Below are 20652 nucleotides of genomic sequence, written 5' to 3' on the forward strand. Positions count from 1 at the left end.
TGAAAAACAAACTCGTAATTTGTTGACATTATTTGTTTGTTATATTAATTATAATATTTCCTCTAGCCAACGATCACAAATTTTCAATACTAATACACGTTTTTGATGTAGTTGATATCGGTTTTAAAGAACTTGCAAGAAACAAACCTCTTGTTACATATACCATCACGTACTTTTAAAATCTTCTGCTGTAACATATTTATAAACATATGCTTTGAAACATTGATCATTTTAAAATAATTACATTCAAATTTCGGTGCGAAAGTCAAGTCAAGTGTCTAAATAGCAAAAAAAAAAAAAAAAAAAAAAAAAAACAAGTTTTTAACTGTAAATGTAAAAAGTACACTAGAATATGTATACAACAGACGAGTGAACATTTTTTTAAACATTATTTCGTGGCATTTACAGTTTTGATGTAAGTTTATGGCCAAACAACTTGACAAATATCATAAAAATGTATTGTACCAGACAATCATGAGGTACACTGAGTACCGGTATCTTTTGGATCGCCATGAAGTTAAAAAATTTTCTGGTTTCCTTCAAGTACTTCAAACCATCGTTATAACCATAACAGAGCAAATTACTCTGGAGTTTATGTATAAAATTATTAAACTTTTCTTTATTGTAATCTTTAGATTTGCACGTTAGATCCTGGAAAGAAAAAATAAAGCCAACGATCGTACATTTATTTTCTCGAGGAGAAAAAAAAGTAACGAAACGAAAAATACACACCTCAAAGGATACCAAAGTATCTGTAGACCAGTCGTTGATGCACGCCTCGCAAGTGCAAGTAAAAGAGTAAAACTTTTCAAGTTCCCTTATTCTCTCGATTCTCGGTGCCATCGTGAATTTGCAGTTACCGTAAGCTATGAATATCTAAAAAAAAACAACGAGCGAGCCACGTAAAAAATAAAAAAATTTCAACTTACCGAGAGCACAGCAGAGTAAATGTAAAAAAAATGTGTCCACACAATGTATTATACCTGCGAGTCTTTTTGAATTTTTTGCCGAGCAAAGACAACCAATTCGTTGTCCTCCGTGACAAAGTACTCGGCATTTGGATTGCAGCTGTGGTTGAAATTGCTGCAAAACTGATAAACACCAGTGCCCAAATGATCCGTTTTGTCGCAGTTTTCGGAGTAGCCGTGGATCTAAAAAAAAAAAAAAAATAAATAAATACACCCCTTCTGAAATCCTAAAAAAGGTATACAGTTTTACGGATGAACCGTGTAGGGTCTAACATAAAAGTGCTTGAACGGAAAGACGAGAAAACTCCGGAGTACGAGAGCCGTTACAAAAAGGACGTCCTGGTCCTCGACGATCATCCGCAACGAGTCACTGGCGCCGCGACGCGATCCCCCGAAAAACAAGGTCTCCTTCACCAGTAGATACGCAACCCTGCAAGCAAACAGCGTCCACCCCGTGACCTCGTGCTCGGGATAGTCGGAGAACTCGCGAGCCTTGCGACAATAAATCCCACCGACGTCTAGATTGTAGATTTCGTCCAAGCCGTAGGTCACCGAGCAGTCGACTGAAAACACATAAGTACGCTATCGTGACTGTAAAACATATAACACGATGTGTGTATAATATCCAAACAAACCTCCACCGGAGCTCCGTAGATGCGCGACACTGTTCCTGAGCTTGTCGATGCCACCGACCCTGTGGACAATGGCCAGCACGGCCTTGACGAAGGTCAAACCGGTCAGGCAGCACAGATCCTCGTCGTTGGTCCTCAGCCGGGCTTGGACGAGGCACTCGTAGCTGTGGTACTCGAGCCATGCCTGGCGCTTGCACGTGGACGAGCAGTACACGCTGTGGATGCAGTAGTCGCAAGCTCGCGCCGCCCAACAGGCCTTCAGGCAGTGCGAGCAGTAGACGTACGTCCTGTTGAAACATACGAAGGTCAGGGCGCTCCTCTCAACGGCTACTACCTCGCCGGGGCTGATGTTGCGGATGGCTCTCACGTGACGCCCGTACTTGTCGTCCCCCTCGCACAACTTCAGAGCTCGGGATGTGAAGGGCGAATCCACCGCCGCTTTCGACTTCAGTATGTGCTTTTGCTTTAATAATTTTTTAAAATAATTATTATCACCATCGGGGCTTTGTACATATATTCGAGGGTGCAATAAACAATGGGAGGGTGGTCCACACTCACGTTGAGTTGTTCCGCCTCCGCGGTTTCCAGGTCGCTCATCCACTGGCTCAAATCGATATTGCGGCGTCTGGCGGAGTACCGGTGGTTGGCCAGGTTCGGCTTGTCGTTGTCGGCCGTCGAGGATTCGTCGATTCGCCCGTTGCGCAATAACATGAGCTCCTGTCGCGCCGTGCATTTGAGCTTTTGCGTCGAGTCCACGTTGGCGGTCGGGTTCCTCGAGCGTTGCAGGTACTCGCCGACTCTCCTGGGGTTCTTCGCCTCGCGGTCCTCACCTCCGAGGGTCGGGACTATCGAGCCGCTTATGCCGGTCTGCCCCATCATCGAGACGATCAGGCGTCTCTCGTCGTCGAGTCCGTCGTCGCGATCCATACTTTGCGATCGGACTTGTGTTTATTTGTTTGTTTTTTTTTTGCACGAATTTGCCTAGAACAAAATCACACATCGGTACATTTTTTTAAATCTTTGGCTAATATATTTGTATACCTTTCGGGTTTTCACCCTAGCGCGCGGTAAAGTATATATACGCATTCTTCAACCTTCGTTCTTCAGCTGAACAAGCTCTTATTGTTTACTCGAGAGCTACGAACAATGTACATATACATGCATTTTCATGATATTAGAAATTAAAAGGAAGGTAAAAAAAATAAAATAAAATAAAATAAATAATATTCACCTACACTGTTCACGTTGCAATAGAGGGAAGGAGAAACTCTGTTGGATACTCGTCCGTGGATATAGTAAAACAAGCTATATATATCTGCGGTTGGTGAAGTATATAAAACTTTGCTTACGAGAGTATATAAATATATGCGCACGTTTAGAGTCACCTGCTCAATTGGCGCTGTATTGATTGATAATTTGAGTTTTCTATATGTATATACATTGGGCAGAGTATAGGAATCAGTGGATCGTGTAAACCAACTCAAAACACAAAACTGAAGCGCGGATAGCCTGTACACTCGCGTTGATTGTAGCAAATTGTATTTACAAACATTGACCAAGTAGATTAGATTAGATTAATTCTTTATTCAAACCTTGTGGTATAACCACGTATGGTTCTCAAATAATTTACAGATAATTAATAGAGTAATAAGATACATAACAAATTATCAACATAATTAATAACAATGGAATAAGAATACAGTGAAGATGACAAAAGTAATAGTTCGTAGAATACATATAATTATAATTGACAAAATAATTAATAAAATTGGTAATAGTAATAATCGTATTGAGAGTAGGTATTGAGACTTGGAGGCATGAATTTGTTTCAAAATTTATTTTTATATGAAATCATCCGAGACGTGGGTTATTCCGAATATCTTGGAAAATCATGGATCCTCAATAAATTTTCAATTATGCTCAAATAAAAATGTCTCTTGAAAATTACTAAAACATTATGTTTACGGGGGCTAAAGTAACACAGAAATTATTGAGGAACACACTTTTTTTTCAATAAAGAGAAAAAAACCAGAAGTGTAAAGCTAGAATTTTTCGAAATAGTTTGAAATTTATTACGTTTTTTTTTTTTTTTTTTTAATTTGTATGCGATTAAATTATTGAAAGATTCAACTATTTAAATATATATATATATCATTCGGATGACACGCAATGTCTCCTCTCCTCGCTCCTCTCTTTTGTGTAAAATATTTGTATAAATTACATATAGGGGCATGGATATTTACTCATTAAAAATCGATTTATCGCTTAATGAAGTGCGTGACACGTGCTCCAACTTGAGTTCTCTCTTCCATTGTTCACGTATAGACTATTAATTTGTACGACGAAGTACATCTATATATTTACGATGTTGGCCAGAAGTATATATTTGTACAAACATCCCAATTAACCCTATATATATCCTATACCCAAATATCCTTAATGATAACGAAATAAATAAATTTTTTAATTAGTAGATGAACAATATACGTTATATGTTAGATTCCCCCCAAAATAACAGAAAAACGAGCATTAGTTGGGAATAAATGAATTGAATCAATAGTTTTTGACATTATTATTATTATTATTATTAAAATATTTTTAATCCAAAATCATAAATAATACACAGTTTGATAAATAATGACAAACAATACAAGTGTTATGAATGTATACATTTACGTTCAATCATGAAAATGATTATGTCAAAGTAAAAAAGGAAAATAAGAAAATGTAAAAAAGCTCAAATTCTTTTGGAAGATGATCATCTAAAAAACAAAAATATACGTTTTGTTGAATACCTGTAACCCTCCAAGTAGTTATATTACTACACTGCTAAGCTTACTTTTTTTATGATCCACTTAAAAACTGCTGCAATACTTACTTATAGTCGCAGGTAAATAAATGCTGTCTTCGATCCACAAAGGTATCGTCCAGTGCCACGAATACGTATAACCTTTACTTGTTGGCCAGAAAAGTGAAATTGTGTTTATCACAAACAACCCACGTTATCAACAAGTGATTCACACAAATATATATAGTACATACAACTATATGTAACTATTTACCGGCAAAGCAGACGATAAACGGTGGTTAAATATTACATAGTTTGTTGAAACGACTACATTTGAAATGTCAAGAGGACGGTTTCAACAATCAAGACTTGTTTTTTTAATTTACTGCATGAAAATAATCTAGAGTTTGTCCTGAACTGTTAAACATTTAATACATGGTGCCGAGAAAAGTTTTTTGCTGGTAAAAAAAAAAAAATAAAAAAACCCACGCGTTACAAAAATTACATGCAAAGAAAAAGTTAGTGCGTTACAATTTACCGAAGGCATTTTAAAAGAGGGTGTGAGACTTTAAAAAATAACATTTAGAACTAAAACGATTCCTAATGACGCTGAATAAAAAAAAAAAGAACCCTCCGAAAAATGAGTACTTGGAGGTTGAGCTTTGAAATGTGTTTAAAATCTGAGAGATGAAAAACGAAAGGAATTAAACGGCGTACAAGTGGTTTGAGCATTTGCAGTCGGTGCTGCATTGGCGTTTGAAAAATCCAGGGCTGTTGTTCGGTCCGCGATTAATGACGTTGCGATCGACGTAAGGTAGCTTTACCTGCAGGAAACATTAAAGTCCACGATTACTTACACACTACATTCTTTCGTTAACGGTACGACCAATCGAGAAAAGCGCACGTATAATACCTTACAGCCACCGTATATCTTTTGGGTGGCGTAAACAATCAACTGATTGTCTTTGGAAATGAAGTAGCTCGCGTTTGGGTTGCAGCTGTACTCAAAGTATCCACTGAACGGGTACACGCCGATCCCTGCGTAGCTGGTTTTGTTGCAAATGGGACAAAGAGCCACGAACTACATTTTGTTCAAGCGCCAATCATAATTATTATTGCTATCATGTATATAAATGTGTTAAAAGGTGAGAGATCGTGGAATGTAGTATGAGAGTACCGAGTGGTAACTTTGCGGGAACATGAAGTAGCTCCGCCAGAGTAGAATCACGGCGAGGACGGCCCCCTCGTAAGCATAGAGAAGTTGGTGGATGCCTTTGTCTCTGAAACCGAACAAGCGCCGACCGAAAAACGTGGTCCTCGTGGCCAGGACGAACACGATCTCGCAAATGATCGAGAACACCCTTCTCTCTCTCGCGCTCCCAAAAACCTCGTCTCCCGTGTTTTCCTCCAACTCCTCGGACAGGTCCACGCGCCTCTGCTGGTACACGATCGCCGGATGTAGGTTTACGTGCACGTCATCCGGACTGGACAGATCTGGGGGAACAAGAAAAAAAAAGGCGTCACATTGGTGTTTTTTGTTTTTTGCTCTCTTACCAGGTAATTTCCAAATAGGAAAATGTAACCACGTATGTCGCACCCGTAGGTCCGTACACGGCAGCGACCAAGTTCTCGAGGCTGCCCACGTCGTCCACGGCGACGAGGAGCAGCCGCGCGAGCGCCAAACAGCCCAGCCTGTCGTCGTCGTCCTCCCACAAGTAGCCCACGAGCTTGCATTCGCGGTTGTGGTACTTGACCCGGGCGTACTCCCGGCACCGCTCCGAGCAGTAAACTACCCGGCTGCACCTGGCGCAGGCCACGGCGCTCAGACACAGGCCGAGGCAGTAGGCGCAAAGCAGGTAAATCTTGTTAGGGTTGACCGTGGCTACCACGGCGTCCTCAATGGCCAGCCCCTCCCTGGGTGCGACGTGGCGCCTGGCCACTACCCGGGCGGACACGATGTCGAGGGTGTCCCGCACCCCGCTGTATATGATCTTGGGTGGTGGCGCGAGGACCGGCCCGGCGGGGAGGTTCCTCCACCCGGTTTGCACGAGCGCCTGGAGCTCGTACACCTCGGGCAGGTGAGCCGAGTCGGGGTGCGCGAAGGCCAAACTGGCGTTCAACAGCGAGAGGACCTTCGTCGCGCTCGTTAGGTCGGGGATGCGGTTGTTAACTACCCCGGACTCGTTGTAACAGCGGTCCCGCGCCTCCCGGTAGTAACGAACCGACAGGTAGCTGCACTTCCCGTTGACCCGGTGGAGGTGCTTGTAGCTGCGGGGCATCTTGGACACGGCTCGCCACACGAAGCCCTTGTCCTCGTTTAGGTCGGGGTTGACCTCCAGATGCTGGCTTTGCGCCATTGTCCTTCATTACGGATGTTACATGTATTGTATCGATAACACGTTACGTCTTTTGGTTGATAATACACGTGTATATTCATACTTACAATTGAGAGTAGTTTCTTCTTTTGCGATTTTATCGCATTTCACTCGTTGTGATCTTCACGCTTCGGTGGATCTACGCGCTACTGATATCGGTTAATCGACACTCTGGTACCAAACGAACGGCCGATTCGGAGAAAGCCTGTTTATTTACTTACCTAACGGCTGTCCGATCGACGATCGGTTTATTCATTGGTTCGCAGGACATTTGAAAATTCAAAGGGCGATGATAATAAATAATACCTGTTTGTAAATTTACCAACACCTGTACGCGCGTGTACATTTGATTTCGCGTCGGAAACATGGATATAAATGTACAGTTGTTTCGGCAACGATTGAAAAACTAATTTGTTATTTTTGCTTTTCAAGCGAGAGGCTTTTGTTAACATAACTGATTATTCGCAGTGCGTGTATATACGATAAAAACTTTATTTTTTCCATCCTTTGCCTCGTCTCGTGTTCTATAAATATTCCAATGTCTTGGAAATTAATCGCGCTCATACCCGAGTGCGGCGTGCATTAATGTAGCGTCGTTTTTTTAACGAGACGGATGATTAAAAATCAAGTGAGTAGTACTTGGAAGAATCTTATGAAGATTTATAGCCGATTTTTGTCCAGTGATTTTCTATAACAACGAAACAAGGTATACCTATTTGTTTGTTCTAAAACTTTGTGTTTTTCGCTCGCCGAGGTTCAGAGGAAATACAAAAACAATAAGCCGATCTATACCGGTTCGACGGTGCATACGTGAAAAAAAAAAAAAAAAAAAAACCCAACGAATTCATGCACAACTTTTTGTAAATTTTCAATCCAAGAACTGATAGGGTTGACAGAAAAAAGCATTCTTTCCTTAAATTTCGAAAAATCTTTTTCTCAAGATCTTGTTTTCACCTCTGCTGCAATTTTTTTTCCGTAGACCCTCTCTCAACTCACAATTGTACAAGGAAGAAGAGAAAACATGAAAAATCGTCCAGCGGATTACCCATCGCGCGTACGCTATTTTTTGTTTGTTTGTTTGGACGTGAGTCCATGTCTCTGCAGTGCAACGTACCTATATTGTGTACACAATGCGCGTTCACGTTTTCGGTAAATGAGTGCGATTTGAAAGCGCATCGCGCATTGCGCCTAACGTACCTCGTGCTTTACGACTATTCATGTGCAATGGGTGTGCTGTGCGTACTTACACTCACAGAGAGAGAGAGAGAGAGAGATAGAGAGGGAGAGACAAGGTGGCAATAAGAGTAAGAGACCTTATGTTGTATACATATATATGTACAATGTATGAAGTATAAAGACGACGGCGAGGAGCGCGAGAGCCGCTCTCGAAAAGCGAACAGTCGTGGCGCGCTTTCTGAGTTGAGAAAAATACACGACCGTGTCCGTGGAGGTCCCACGCCATTGATTTGGGCCATTTTCGCGCGTCACAAAGATGGATCGGTTTTTCACGCCATTTCCACGGGTACTCATCCCCGAAGGGTGCTCCAGTGCTTTTTGACAACCAAAACACGTGCCAATCATGCCGATTTTCCTTGGTCTCGGTGATGCGTGCGTTAAAGAGTGTGTTGTTGCATTTTTTCGTGTCTTCGTCGCTCAAGACTTCCTGACTAGTTTTTGTTGCTCGTCAAGGACACGATTTCAATAAATGCAGTTTCAGGCGCGTACACATACATACAACATATGGATTGAGCATATAAAAAGGAAAAAAAAAAAATCTGTTGATCAAGCGGTGCTTTACTCGCTTTGACCATCATCGGCACCTTTGGCTCGTTCGCGTCACACTCGTGTTTGCACCGGCCCCAAAAGTGCGATTATCGTTCACAATAGTTGCACATATATGTGTGTGTGTGTGTGCAGTAAGTACAAAGGTATTAAAACATGGGGCCAACAAAAAGAAAAATCCACCTATCGGCAGCCGGTTCGGCGTTTGTGGGGCTGTCGGTGCTGGCGATGGTGCAGTTGATAGTGTTTACCCAGCCGGCCGGCGCGGACTTGGCTTTTCGCGACCTTGCCGCGCGAATGGCCGGTCTGTTTGGTATGCGCTACCGATCGGGCGGTACAAATACCACCGACGCGGGTATGGCTCTCGATGGTACCACTACCAATGCCGATCGCGACGCTGGCGAAAAGTTGCTTTTGCCAAACCGAGGAGATAATGAACCGCTTGAACCTGCTGGGACGGTGAGTGTGTGTGCAGTGCTCTTAATTCGCGATCCTTTTTTTTTTTTTTTTTCTTTCATTCGCAGTTGCATTTGCATCGTTTTTCCTTGTACATAAATATGGGGGAAGGACGATTGTGCGCAGAGTTACGTTGCAGCACACGCGTCTATATTTTACTAAAAAAAAAATTGCACAGGATACAACGTACGTTAATTGTTCGAGAGGTGCAATCAATGATGTGGGTGTCGATCGGTGCACGCTGTCAATATACCCATAAGCGCGTCGATCTCGTATGAATCTTTGACGCTCGATCGGTGGCGCAGATCGGTAGAGCTTTTTTTGGACCTTCGTGCATGCACCTGCGTGTTACCTTTGTCGTGGATTTGTTTTTCCTCCAAATAATTGTTACGTGTTAGTACCCCGAAAAATGTAGGCGAGTCCGAATTTTCAAAGACAACCCCATCGGTTCTACATTCTAATGTATGCGTATATGTATCACGAAGAGCAGGCGTGATCTATCGGCCGTACGACCGAGTTCTCGTCTGCACCGACAATGAACTTGGTCATTGAAAGAACAACTTATAATCTTCTTTGAAAAAAACGTAAGCAGTACGTGCGTGTGTGCGAATGCAAATTGTACAAAAACCTCGGCGCAAGCAAAATAGGTTTCAAATACCCGGTCGAGAGCGACGGCGCATCCGCGTGTTATTTAATTTCCAACTCGCTGTCGCTCTCGAGTATCGAGAGACGTTTGAATTTGAAAGAAAAAAAAAACAAACAAAAAAAAAGTGCGCGTGTTTGTCCAGAGCACACGCGTAATACTTGTTGTATATGCTTAATGTAAATGATATTTTTTTCACAGGTGGAGTTATTGACGAGGCTCGAGGGTCACTCGATAGAGACGCACTCGGTGACTACGGAGGACGGGTATATTTTGACGCTCCATCGGTTACCCGGCCCAGCCAACTCGACGCCTGTTTACATACAACACGGGCTCCTCGAGAGCTCCACCGATTGGCTGGTTGCTGGAAAAAAATCCTTTCGTAAGGTTTTCTCGAGTATATAATTTTATTAGGAACTGATCCGGTGATGGTGCTTTGTTACATTGACATTTACATACATGTTGACAAGAGATTAAATAATAGCCCATAGAGACAAGGAGTAAACATTGGTTTTTCAAGATTTAATATCTTGCGCGTGTTTTTATTGCAGCTCATATACTCGCTGATCATGGCTACGATGTTTGGTTGGGAAATGCAAGGGGCAATACTTACTCCAAGAAGCACAAGAAACTCTCGTTTACGGATCGACGATTTTGGGATTTTAGGTATTTATATACTTAATTGAGATTATTGCAATTTATACATTACTGTATTCAGGTGAATTTAAAGATTTTTCTACTCATTTATTGTTGACACATCATCTAGGCGATCAAGTTCTTCATTTTTCTTTCTAATATAGTTACTTTAAATCTGCCGAAAAAACAATCATCAACGAAAATAATGATACTTATTTATAATCGCAAGACAAAAAACGCTACAAAAAAAAAATTCTTATACTTATTAATAATTGACGTTACTTTTCAACAACACATTGATATATGTATATATATGTACTCGTCTCTTTACTTTGCCATTTAGTCATTGAGATGACAACAAGACCTTCCATTAGTGTAATTTAAATAACTACAGTTGAAAAAGAAAAGAAAAAACGCGCATGCTGATTCGGAACTATTGGCGGCACCTCGAAATTCCAATCACGCTATATAACCGCGAGAAAGAAAAAACAGATCGCTCGCGAGGACCAAAAATAAATTACACTCGGTGTACTTTTGAAAACAAGTCCTCGTATAAACATACGTGCAGGAAGACAATCGACACACCTTTATATATAAAAAAAATATACTGTGGTACACATATTATACATACATACACAGTAGGTATACAAAAACTTGTTGTTGCAGTTGGCATGAATTGGGCGTGTACGACCTGCCGGCCGTGATATCGTACGTATGGAGCGTAAAGCGGCAAAATCTGTTTTACGTCGGACACTCGATGGGCGCCACCACCTTCTCCGTAATGGCAATCGAGAGGCCGGAGATCGCCGAGAAAGTCAAGGCGGCATTCGCCCTCGCGCCCGCGACTTACGTCAATCACATGAGAGCGCCGATCAAAATGCTCGCGCCTTTTTGGAGTAAAGTACAGGTGCGCGCTTTTCCCTTATTCCCTCCTGGGATGCCCTTTTTTTTTTTTTTTTTTATTACGATGCACGTTGATGGCATATATGTATTTCAAGGTCCGAAAAAGTGGCTTCTCCGAGTGCGTATATTGCATCGATGCTTCGATCGCGTTAAACTCGTTTTTGAAGGAAAGTGAGACGTAAAAATACACGTACACGCTACTCCCTCCACTCAATCTTGATATTTATAAAATTATCGAAAAATGTATGGTTTTATTTTTGCGATTAACGATGTCTCTCTCGTTTTGTTTTCCTGCAGCGATTCGCAAACATTATTGGTATGCACGAGCTGCTCCCACGGGGTCCTTTCTTCGACGCATTCGCAAAATACATCTGCGGATCATTCATGTTCGGTACAGTACTGTGTGGCAACTCCTTGTTCGTGATCGCTGGTTTTAATCCCGAGCAGCTTGATTACGTAAGGACATTATTATATCTTTTTTTTTTTTTTTCATTTTTTTTCTTCGCCATACACATGTGACTTTTTGGAAAAAAGTTTAATACTCAGATGATTACATTTACCGATCACTTGGTGGAAGAAGAAGGTGTATAACGGTACCATCTCGATTTAGGCGTCAAATGCCTGAAATGGGAATTTCGTTGTGTAGAATTTTTTCTTCTTTCTATTTAAGTACATTGAATACATTTTGGTGTAATTTTTGGCAAAACTTGTAAAATAACAAATTCAACAGAAAGAGTTTCTTTTCGGGATATAATGTAATTGTATGTATCGAGAAAATAATATATATGTAAATGCACCTTTCTCCGCACCAGTGCTTCTCGTTGCGTGTCGTGTGACGAAATGTCATCTCTTGTATAACGTACCATTTCCCTCGTATAGTCTCTGCTGCAAAAAATCTGGAGCAGCTTTCCCGCGGGCACGTCCATGAAGCTGTTTGTCCATTGGCTCCAGCAGATAGCCGATAACGATTTTCGTAATTTCGATTACGGCTACGAGGGCAACGTCAAGATATACAACTCGGGCGAGCCGCCGAAGTACGACCTGTCCAAGGTTCAAGTGCCCGTTGCGGTTTTTTGGTCGGGAAACGATTACCTCGTTGGCAAAAAGGTGAGCGATACGTATATGACTTTACAATCTCTTCAACCTGCAATATACCTGGTGGTTTGGTTTGAAAATTGTTATTTGTCGTACCCCCTGTATTCATGCATAATATTTATGCGCGTTTCAGGACGTCTATCATTTTTACAACGAAGTACCTTTGAAATTGGGCATTTACAAGGTCAACCATACGAATTTCAATCACTTTGACTTCCTGTGGGGCGTCAAAGCACCCGAGCTCGTCTATTCCAACGTCATCGATATGATGAACATATTCAATAACCAAATTGTTCAAAAGTAATTAAGATGTCATTTGCATCTAGTTACGGATATTTATTTATGTTATTGTATGTTATTATATTTGTCATCACTACGTTACTTGCGCTCGTTACTGTACATAAACATAAACATAGTTTTAATTACAATTTATCTTTAGTTTGAGTCTTATTTCCACATTACGAATGACTTTTTGGTTTCGAAAATTACATACTTTGTGGGCAGCAGAAATACAATTTTTGAAAAAGTCTCGAGTTACTTTTTATGTGATACACAAGTCATTGTAAATGAATTTTCAGAAAACGATTGTAATATAATATATTAATATATTAACTATATTTTTATCAACAATGAGCTTATAACGACTGCAGGATCAGGAAAGACAGAATACCAACATTTTTTTTTTCCTTGAACATGCTTATATACATCTAAGTATAGTAAGTAAGTAAGTACGTGGGAAAGAGATTTGTTATATATATATATATATATATAGTCATCTTTTTATCTTCTATATATAAGATTAGTTGCGGCTGGTTTATAACCGATTACATAGATCTACTGTAAGTATAAAAGTAATAACTATTTGGATCAGCGCCATCTAGCGTGCGGATTTTTGAACTAAAAAGTGGCTCTAAAATTCTGAAGCAGATCAAGCAGAGTTCTAGGTTTTAGGGCCTAGAGTCACTTAATCAATTATAAACCAGCCGCAACTAATTATATAGATACAAAATAAAAAGTTAACGTTGTTTGTCCTGTTAACGGCAAGTATACAATTTATATTTAACCCATAAATTGACCTACAAAAGTATAAATATTGAGGAGGTCAATTTTTGGGTAAAAGACAAGTTGTAAACTTGCCGCAAACAGCATCAACATCGTTAACTTTTTATATCATGTCTTTTACAATCAGTTGCGGTTGGTTTATAATTGATTAAATGACTCTAGTCCTAAAATTCTGCTTCAGAATTTTAGAGGCCACTATACACTCAAAAATGAAGACCGCTAGATGGCGCTGATTCAAATAATCATTACTCGCTATTTTTACAGTAGAGCCATATTATCAATTATAAACCAGCCGCAACTACTTTTCTTGATACGAGATAAAAAGTTGACATGTTTTGTGCTGTTTGCGGCAACAATTTATCTTTTACCCGAAAATTAACCTCGAAAAATATAGATATTCTACTTATCTTATGTGGCTTATAAAATTGACCATAATTATATAATTACAATACTTTAGACCTTTTGCCATTAATTCATGGAAGCAAAGCTCTTTAACTTTATAGTTTTAAGAAACTTGAGAATTGAATTAAACATAATTTTTATTAGCAATTGTTAAGTATACATGTTTGCTATAACACCGCTACAATTGAAAGTATAATACACCAAGTAATTTACATAATTAAAAAATAATACAATGTGTTAGGTATAGTTAGGAGAATATGTGAATAGATTTTACACAAATAAAAAAATAATAAAAAAATAACAGTTCGATTTAAAATTATACATTATGCACCACGAAAATTTTTGAATGTAATTTACATCTTAAATACAAAACTTGGACTGTATTTTTATTTGAGGATTTAAATAATTTTACATTTAATGGAATAAAACTTTAGATGCTTAAATTAATCGTTCAATCAGCGCCATCTAGCGTGTGATTTTTCTCGTCGCTCATAGACCCTACTGACGTTTTTTTTTTGGCCGGCGAAGAAAAGCACAACTCAGATTTCGCCGTTCAAAATGACATAAAGAAATCTGAGTTGTGCTTTTTTATCCGCCGACAAACTGGCTAAATTTGACGGGCTAGATACCCTACGGACGTTTTTTTGCTTCGAGCGTGATATCCAGTGATCGGGTTTCGTCGGTGGGGGCGGCCCTTGCTCTTGAAGATCACACCCGAAGCCAAAAAAACTTAAAAAAACGTCCGTTGGGTATCCAGCCCGTCAAATAAAGCCAGTTTGACGGGGACAAAAAAAGCACAACTCAGATTTCTTCATGTTATTTTCAACGGCAAAATCTGAGTTGTGCTTTTCTTCGCTGGCCAAAAAAAAAACGTCAGTAGGGTCTATGAGCGACGAGAAAAATCACACGCTAGATGGCGCTGATTGTACAATACACTAACTTACCCACAAAACATTAAGGTGACAATAAGACATCTGTACGACATCATTGAACCGTCAGCTGATATCTACCGAAGTTATCAAAACTACATCGGCAAGATGTCAAATTGACGCCTAATTATTATCGATAAGTCATCGTATTGTTATCAGTTGTCAGCAAACAAACATCAGCTAATGACAACTAATTGATAACGTTTGGACGTCTGCTGTTGTCATACCGTAGGTGTTTTTGATCTCTTATGGATGTCTTTTGAGCAAAAATTAAGGATGTCTTTTAGATATCTGTGGTGCTAAATTCAATGATATCTTACAGATATCTGCTGTGTAAATTAAATGATATCTTGAGGGTATCGTTTAAATAGTATTAAATAAAATAATAGTAGCATTTACGCAACTCAAAGAACCACAGATACCTTTAAATTGAATAAATTTATAATTATTTTGAATAATGGCCTTTAAATTATAATTTAATCAATCAATTCATTAAATTCAAAGGTATCTATAGTTTTTTGAATTGCACGATGCCTTCATTATAATAGATATTTTTAAAAGTGTATTTTTTACAGTTGTTTTTTTACAATTACAAAATACTTTATACTTATGTCATACTTAAGAATCACTGGTCTAAGCACAATTAGAAAATTAATTACAATGTAGGCTGTTGATTGACTCCTCTCTTTTTTTTCTGCCTGTCAGATGGTCTACGCAACCAATCTTTAATGCGTTCTTGTACATCTGTTACAGTAGATGCGATTTTTTTTCGTGTAGCACCTATAAAAATGTTAGCGATTAATAAATTTTAAAAAATACACAAGTTTTCAGAATCAAAATACATACTTATGATTATCGATGGAAAATGGAGATCCTTTACAGCAAGAGTTCCATGAAAACCGTACCAAGTTAGTTGACGACACAGTTCATCTGTTATAATGGTAGGCATAATCTTATTTATAGCATTAGATAAGCTTGTTCCTCCCAGGCTTAAAATTTTTTTTTCCTAAAGAAAAATATTCAATGTTTTTTAGTTATAAATGCTTAAACTAGAACTAGGAAATTTGTAAACAAACCAAATACTTACAAATTGAGATGACAATTTTTGATTCAATAGAAGGTCTCTATCAAAATTCACTAATTCCACTTTTGAGTTGAATGGCATATTATTAGGCAACAAGTCGAATATTTCAGGCTGTACCGTCATTACAGATGGATTTTGTTGAATGGATGTTACAAGTTCTGTTAATTTATTGATCTTTGTCAACAGCAAAAAGAATAAACTTCGACAAGAGCCTTGTATGAAAAAAAAGTATTTATAAATATAAATATCTACACATTTCGACGGTAATTATATAAAAAATATAAAACATATTACATGTACATTCTTCGCTGAAAGCAGCGTTAACAACTTCATCGTCTTCCTCATTTAAAAAACTCTGATTGTTATTGCCAGGCTCCACTGAGTTATTAGATGCTTTGGAATAAAGTACCTGATTTTCACGATCATTTGGTAATTCCTCATTAGACTGCTCAGATATTAGGAAATCATCTTGGCCACGAACATTTGGTTCATCTTCTACAGATACAGAAGACTCATTTTCTGGGTCACTGATATATGCTACATTTAATTCAGTAATTGGTAGGTTATCTTTTGCGATGTTATCTTCATTTACAAATTCAAATTCCATCGGAATTGAAGTATTATTTACCAGTGTGATTTCCGAACCGGTTTGATCTGTAAATATTGAAAAGTACTCAAATGTGTAAAAAAATTTTTAATCAATTACTTATAATTAATAGTATGTGCGTAATTTATTTTAGTCGAATATTGGTATTTACAGACATAGATATTGGCATAGAATTTAAAATTAAGTATAATTATTTGTTCAGAGGAAAAAGAACAAACCTTTCGCAACTGGTATTATCTTTTGGGATGAACTTGCAGAATTAGTATCTCGTAATTTATTCAGTGATAATATATTAGTTTCCCCACTTTTTGTTTTTTGTCTCACAACAACTAAATGGTAATAATAATAAAAAATATATTAATATAAAATGAAAATTTTTTTATATTAAAAATTTACTAATTTTGTTAAATAATACCTGGTTTATACTTAATACTGGTATTTTTCTGTTTTTTCGAAATTATATTCAAATCAGATTGGCTCAGTGGTTCATTGAGTCTCTTCATTCCTTGTTTTGTAGCAATTGATTGAGTTAAGCTATGATTAACTGTTGTACCAACATCTGAAGCTGCTTTTGAATGTAGCCCATTTTGTGCCGTATGGTCAGGTTCAGAAAGATTGTTAGATGTAGGGGCATTAACACTCGTTGTCAGACTACCTTTTGCTTTTTGGTAAACTTTTCGTACTAGAGTTACATCTCGCGTTTGAGTCAATAGTGCATTTTGAGGGAGCGACAAAATAACGTTACTTTTAACTTTGGCTGCATAAAAGGTAGAAATATATATACTTAAAAAATGTTATGTATCACAGAAAATATTAAACAAATAGCTACGATATAAAAAAAAAACATTGTATTATTATTATTATTATTATTATTATTATTATTATTATTTTATTCTAAGACATTTTTTTGCACTCACGTTTTAAGTTGCTTGTATTATTTTGAATGTTCATTTTGGAAAACCCGTTTTCTTCTGACGTTTTAGGCAGTTACATATAAATCTAAAGAAAATTCAAGAAAAAGTATCAGGTAACTTAACAAAACTTATATATACATGTTAAAGTAAAACTTAGACTCCATGTAAGATTGATAAAATTAAAATTAAATTAAATGAAATTTAAACTTGCTTATGTAGCGCTATCACACAACTTGATAAAAACTTAAACTTTGTTTGTTAATCATTTTGAATGGAGTATAACTTTGACAATACATTAAAACTATATATATATATATATATATATATATATATATATATATATATATATATATATATATAAAAGTTGAATATGAATAACTACATTAAGTATGAAGAAGAGGAAAAACATAAAAATCATTATCAACTGGAATTCTAAAGGCTTTTCGCTTAATCATATGCACTGGCCATTGACAAAGCTCGGATAGATTGTTTACTTTAAAAATTTGAAGGAGATTAGAATTAATGGGGTAGTTATCAATAGGAGAATAACTTAAAAATTTGTGACCTAAAATAACTGGTTTGGAAAATTGATCATGACATATATGTTTAATAATGATAACGGAGTCATCCGACAAGTAACAGCAATTGTCTCCCTGTTTCAAGTTTAAGGAAAAATTTGCAATCTTAATCTCAACGCAAGGATCGAAATAACCTCTAGGAAAATCTTCCTGAAAGTTTGTACCTCTTATCAATGCAACGGCACTATCATTACAATTGTTATTTTTAAAATAACTAGATGATCTTTCAGAAATCCTATTACTTATTTGGGATAATGGATAAGCAGCTTTGACTACCATGTTACCTAAAACTCTCAAATGATCCTCAAATATATAAGCACTAAATGATTCCAAGGTCCCGAAACGTAAAACATCGTCACTAATATGCGTCAAATTATGTACATTATAAATAATATGCTTTTCCCCATAAATATCTTTCATTTGTTTAACGAATTCTAACAGTAATTTTTTAGCACATGTATTATTTTTTATACAATGTTTTTCTTCACTCAAAATTCTGGCTGCACAATTTAATAAATTAAAGTGGTACATCTGAGCTTCAGAAATATATTTTCTGAAAATAATAACCCCAGTGTACAATAATATTAATCTGTACTCAGTACATTTAAAACTACTAAAATACTTTAAAGAGCGAGTGCCTCTCACAAAATCACTTGGAATCCATTTATTCATGCTTAAATAATCGTTGTTCAATTGAATTTGTTTTTGGGTAATTTTGTTGCCTTGTCCTAAAGAATTATAAAACATCAAACCTAGTTTTTTCATTACTCCAGAAAATAAGTGCATAGGGTCTAAAGGAACATCTTTTACTATGTCAATGCCTACTTTTTCTAAAGGAGATTTGACGTTAAGAAATTGAACAGGTAGATTATCACGGTAATTACTAGATGACCTTAAAGGAGCATGATGATCTAAAAAAATTCTTCTATTGGAAACAGTTTTACCAGTTTGCGTACATCGACCACATCTGCTATTGTGAGCAGGAAAAATACATATAAAATTTCTTGCTACTGTATCAGCTACTATAGCAACGAGCTTTATTTTATATATTTTATTGTTGTACATAAAGCCATCAAGATTTAGATCGGTATACTCTTTTAATACAGGATCCAGATACTCATCAACATTTGATGGTTTTCCCAAACCATGCCATGCACAAATAAAGAAGGCTCTAGATTTTTTCATATTTGTGATTTTGCCCAAAACTGGCCATAGCTGATCATTACTGCTTTTAGATAAAGACAAACCATCGATGCCAAACTGTATTTCAATAATTGATGGAATATCATTTGGTTTATAAAAATTCAGTTGATTACAAACAGCTTTTCGTAAACCATAATAAACAAATTTACCCGAAGCCAAAGAAATAATTTCATTTTTTGGGGGGGTTTGTAACAAGGTTCGCGAGTCTACTGGAAAATTTTCAAGATCGAAAATATTTTTTAGTCCTTTTAATAAAGAAGAAATAGCATTTTGATGAACTGAAAATTGAACTGACCACTTCACGATAAACTGTTTTAGCAATTCACTAGAATTTTTACTTTCATCTTGTTCAATTGATGGAGTATCTTTGATTGAAAATGTATTAAAATGTGTATTTTCAGGGTGTTCAATACACAAAGTATCATTTAAATTTTCAAAGCTCACGTTTTCCATGATTAAGTTGTTTTCAGGATTCATATTTACGTTTTTACTATCATTATTAACTGCGTTCCTAGTCAAAGTACTACTTAAAATCATTTTTTTTCTGATATGTTGATACATTTTTAAATCTACTTTTAACATGTTTTTCAATCTAATTCGTTGCTGTTGTTTAGATAAATTACAAAAACTTGTTGTCTTCATTGTTATAATAAAAGAAAAATTTAATTAACTATTTCAATTTTACGTATTTAACTTGACTAATTATTTACTTTGAACTGATAAAAAATAGAGAGTGAGAGAGAGTGAAAAGGAGGGCAAGAAAGTGTGCGAGGAAAAAAAGGGCGAGAAAAAGAGAGAGACAGAAAGAGTATGAAAGAAAAAGTGAAATCTTTCATTTTAACAAAGGTACTCACGTGTGTGTGTGTGTGTGAAAAATAAATTATTTTTTTACTTTAAAAATAACGTACACGCATATAGACGTATACGTATACGAGTTATTGATGCAGCAATAAACGCAAGTGCGAGAGAGAGAGATAACTCGAAAGAGCCTAGCCTTAGCCTATTTTATAGAGATAAGAGAAAGAAATAAACTATACAAATAAGCAAATTTTAATTATTTGTGTCTATATATCATAAGCTAGCATACACATTATAATAATCAGAAAATTATCGACGACGATGACGGTATAATTGTATACGCGTGCATATGCGTATAGCTGATGCCAGTGCCCGCAATGGTATCATAATTCGATCTCAATCTTAAATTGATTAAACTTCAATTGACGAAAGAAGAAGAGCAGAGAGCACAAAAATTAATAAAAGATTAAGTAAAGATTATTGAAACAAATGACACAACCTTATTGATGATGCCTCTGACGAAGAGAGCTGGACAAAAAGCGAACGGGATCCGATGTGGCCTGATATATGCTTGACAGCTGATGCAAGAAAGATTTAAGGTTATGTAATCCTCGTAAAATATATATATAAGAACCATTCGCCCCCTATATATATATATATATATATATATATATATATATACAAAATATACCGCAACCAATCGCACCGGCTTTATCATAATGATGTCTGAATAAGATAAACATTGATATCATTTTTACTTATCGTAAGTTATCGTAATGTTATCATTTTCTACATTA

The 20652-nt window shown here is 37.1% G+C and overlaps 4 protein-coding genes and 2 long non-coding RNA genes across 13 annotated transcripts; 1 reads left to right on the plus strand and 5 right to left on the minus strand.

Annotated features, from left to right (window-relative positions):
- Positions 1-45: 45 nt before the first annotated feature.
- On the minus strand, positions 46-4535 carry LOC106636841 (protein-lysine N-methyltransferase SMYD4-like). 7 transcript variants are annotated; one of them, XM_089596631.1, is made up of 9 exons: positions 4479-4535; positions 2159-2581; positions 1981-2063; positions 1604-1887; positions 1242-1531; positions 984-1151; positions 733-876; positions 466-651; positions 46-188 (listed from the first exon to the last, which is right to left on the minus strand). In XM_089596631.1, exons 2-9 carry the CDS (start codon positions 2525-2527, stop codon positions 90-92), a joined length of 1623 nt encoding a protein of 540 aa, XP_089452757.1. In that variant the 5' UTR covers positions 2528-2581; positions 4479-4535; the 3' UTR covers positions 46-89. The 7 variants fall into 7 exon arrangements, with proteins under 7 accessions (XP_089452757.1, XP_089452753.1, XP_089452754.1 ...); XM_089596627.1 differs by lacking the exon at positions 4479-4535 and adding exons at positions 2642-2737; positions 2836-2988 and having other exon boundaries at positions 1604-2063; XM_089596628.1 differs by lacking the exon at positions 4479-4535 and adding exons at positions 2642-2737; positions 2832-2988 and having other exon boundaries at positions 1604-2063.
- Positions 4158-6907, minus strand: LOC106636835 (uncharacterized). Its single transcript, XM_014349364.2, has 5 exons — positions 6832-6907; positions 5986-6749; positions 5566-5882; positions 5302-5469; positions 4158-5212 (listed from the first exon to the last, which is right to left on the minus strand). Exons 2-5 carry the CDS (start codon positions 6743-6745, stop codon positions 5093-5095), a joined length of 1365 nt encoding a protein of 454 aa, XP_014204850.2. The 5' UTR covers positions 6746-6749; positions 6832-6907; the 3' UTR covers positions 4158-5092.
- A 1248-nt stretch (positions 6908-8155) lies between these two features.
- LOC106636815 (lipase 3-like) lies at positions 8156-12681 on the plus strand. 2 transcript variants are annotated; one of them, XM_089596530.1, is made up of 7 exons: positions 8156-8480; positions 9846-10026; positions 10196-10310; positions 10947-11187; positions 11481-11639; positions 12063-12290; positions 12412-12681. In XM_089596530.1, exons 1-7 carry the CDS (start codon positions 8469-8471, stop codon positions 12580-12582), a joined length of 1107 nt encoding a protein of 368 aa, XP_089452656.1. In that variant the 5' UTR covers positions 8156-8468; the 3' UTR covers positions 12583-12681. The 2 variants fall into 2 exon arrangements, with proteins under 2 accessions (XP_089452656.1, XP_014204827.2); XM_014349341.2 differs by lacking the exon at positions 8156-8480 and adding an exon at positions 8663-9004.
- Positions 12682-15432: 2751 nt separating this feature from the next.
- Positions 15433-20420, minus strand: LOC111643387 (uncharacterized). The gene is made up of 3 exons (XR_016293382.1): positions 20355-20420; positions 15518-15545; positions 15433-15451 (listed from the first exon to the last, which is right to left on the minus strand). It is a non-coding gene; the product is annotated as an uncharacterized LOC111643387 (long non-coding RNA).
- On the minus strand, positions 16324-16849 carry LOC149373482 (uncharacterized). The gene is made up of 3 exons (XR_016293332.1): positions 16778-16849; positions 16581-16691; positions 16324-16409 (listed from the first exon to the last, which is right to left on the minus strand). It is a non-coding gene; the product is annotated as an uncharacterized LOC149373482 (long non-coding RNA).
- On the minus strand, positions 17660-19534 carry LOC149373483 (uncharacterized). Its single transcript, XM_089596210.1, has one exon. The coding sequence runs from the start codon at positions 19532-19534 to the stop codon at positions 17660-17662; it is 1875 nt and encodes a 624-aa protein (XP_089452336.1).
- Positions 20421-20652: the final 232 nt, after the last annotated feature.

The sequence above is a fragment of the Copidosoma floridanum genome, unplaced genomic scaffold, assembly GCF_036245765.1.
Source record: "Copidosoma floridanum isolate Cflo_tuat_1 unplaced genomic scaffold, Cflo_Japanese_pri ptg000030l, whole genome shotgun sequence".
Lineage (NCBI taxonomy): Eukaryota > Metazoa > Arthropoda > Insecta > Hymenoptera > Encyrtidae > Copidosoma > Copidosoma floridanum.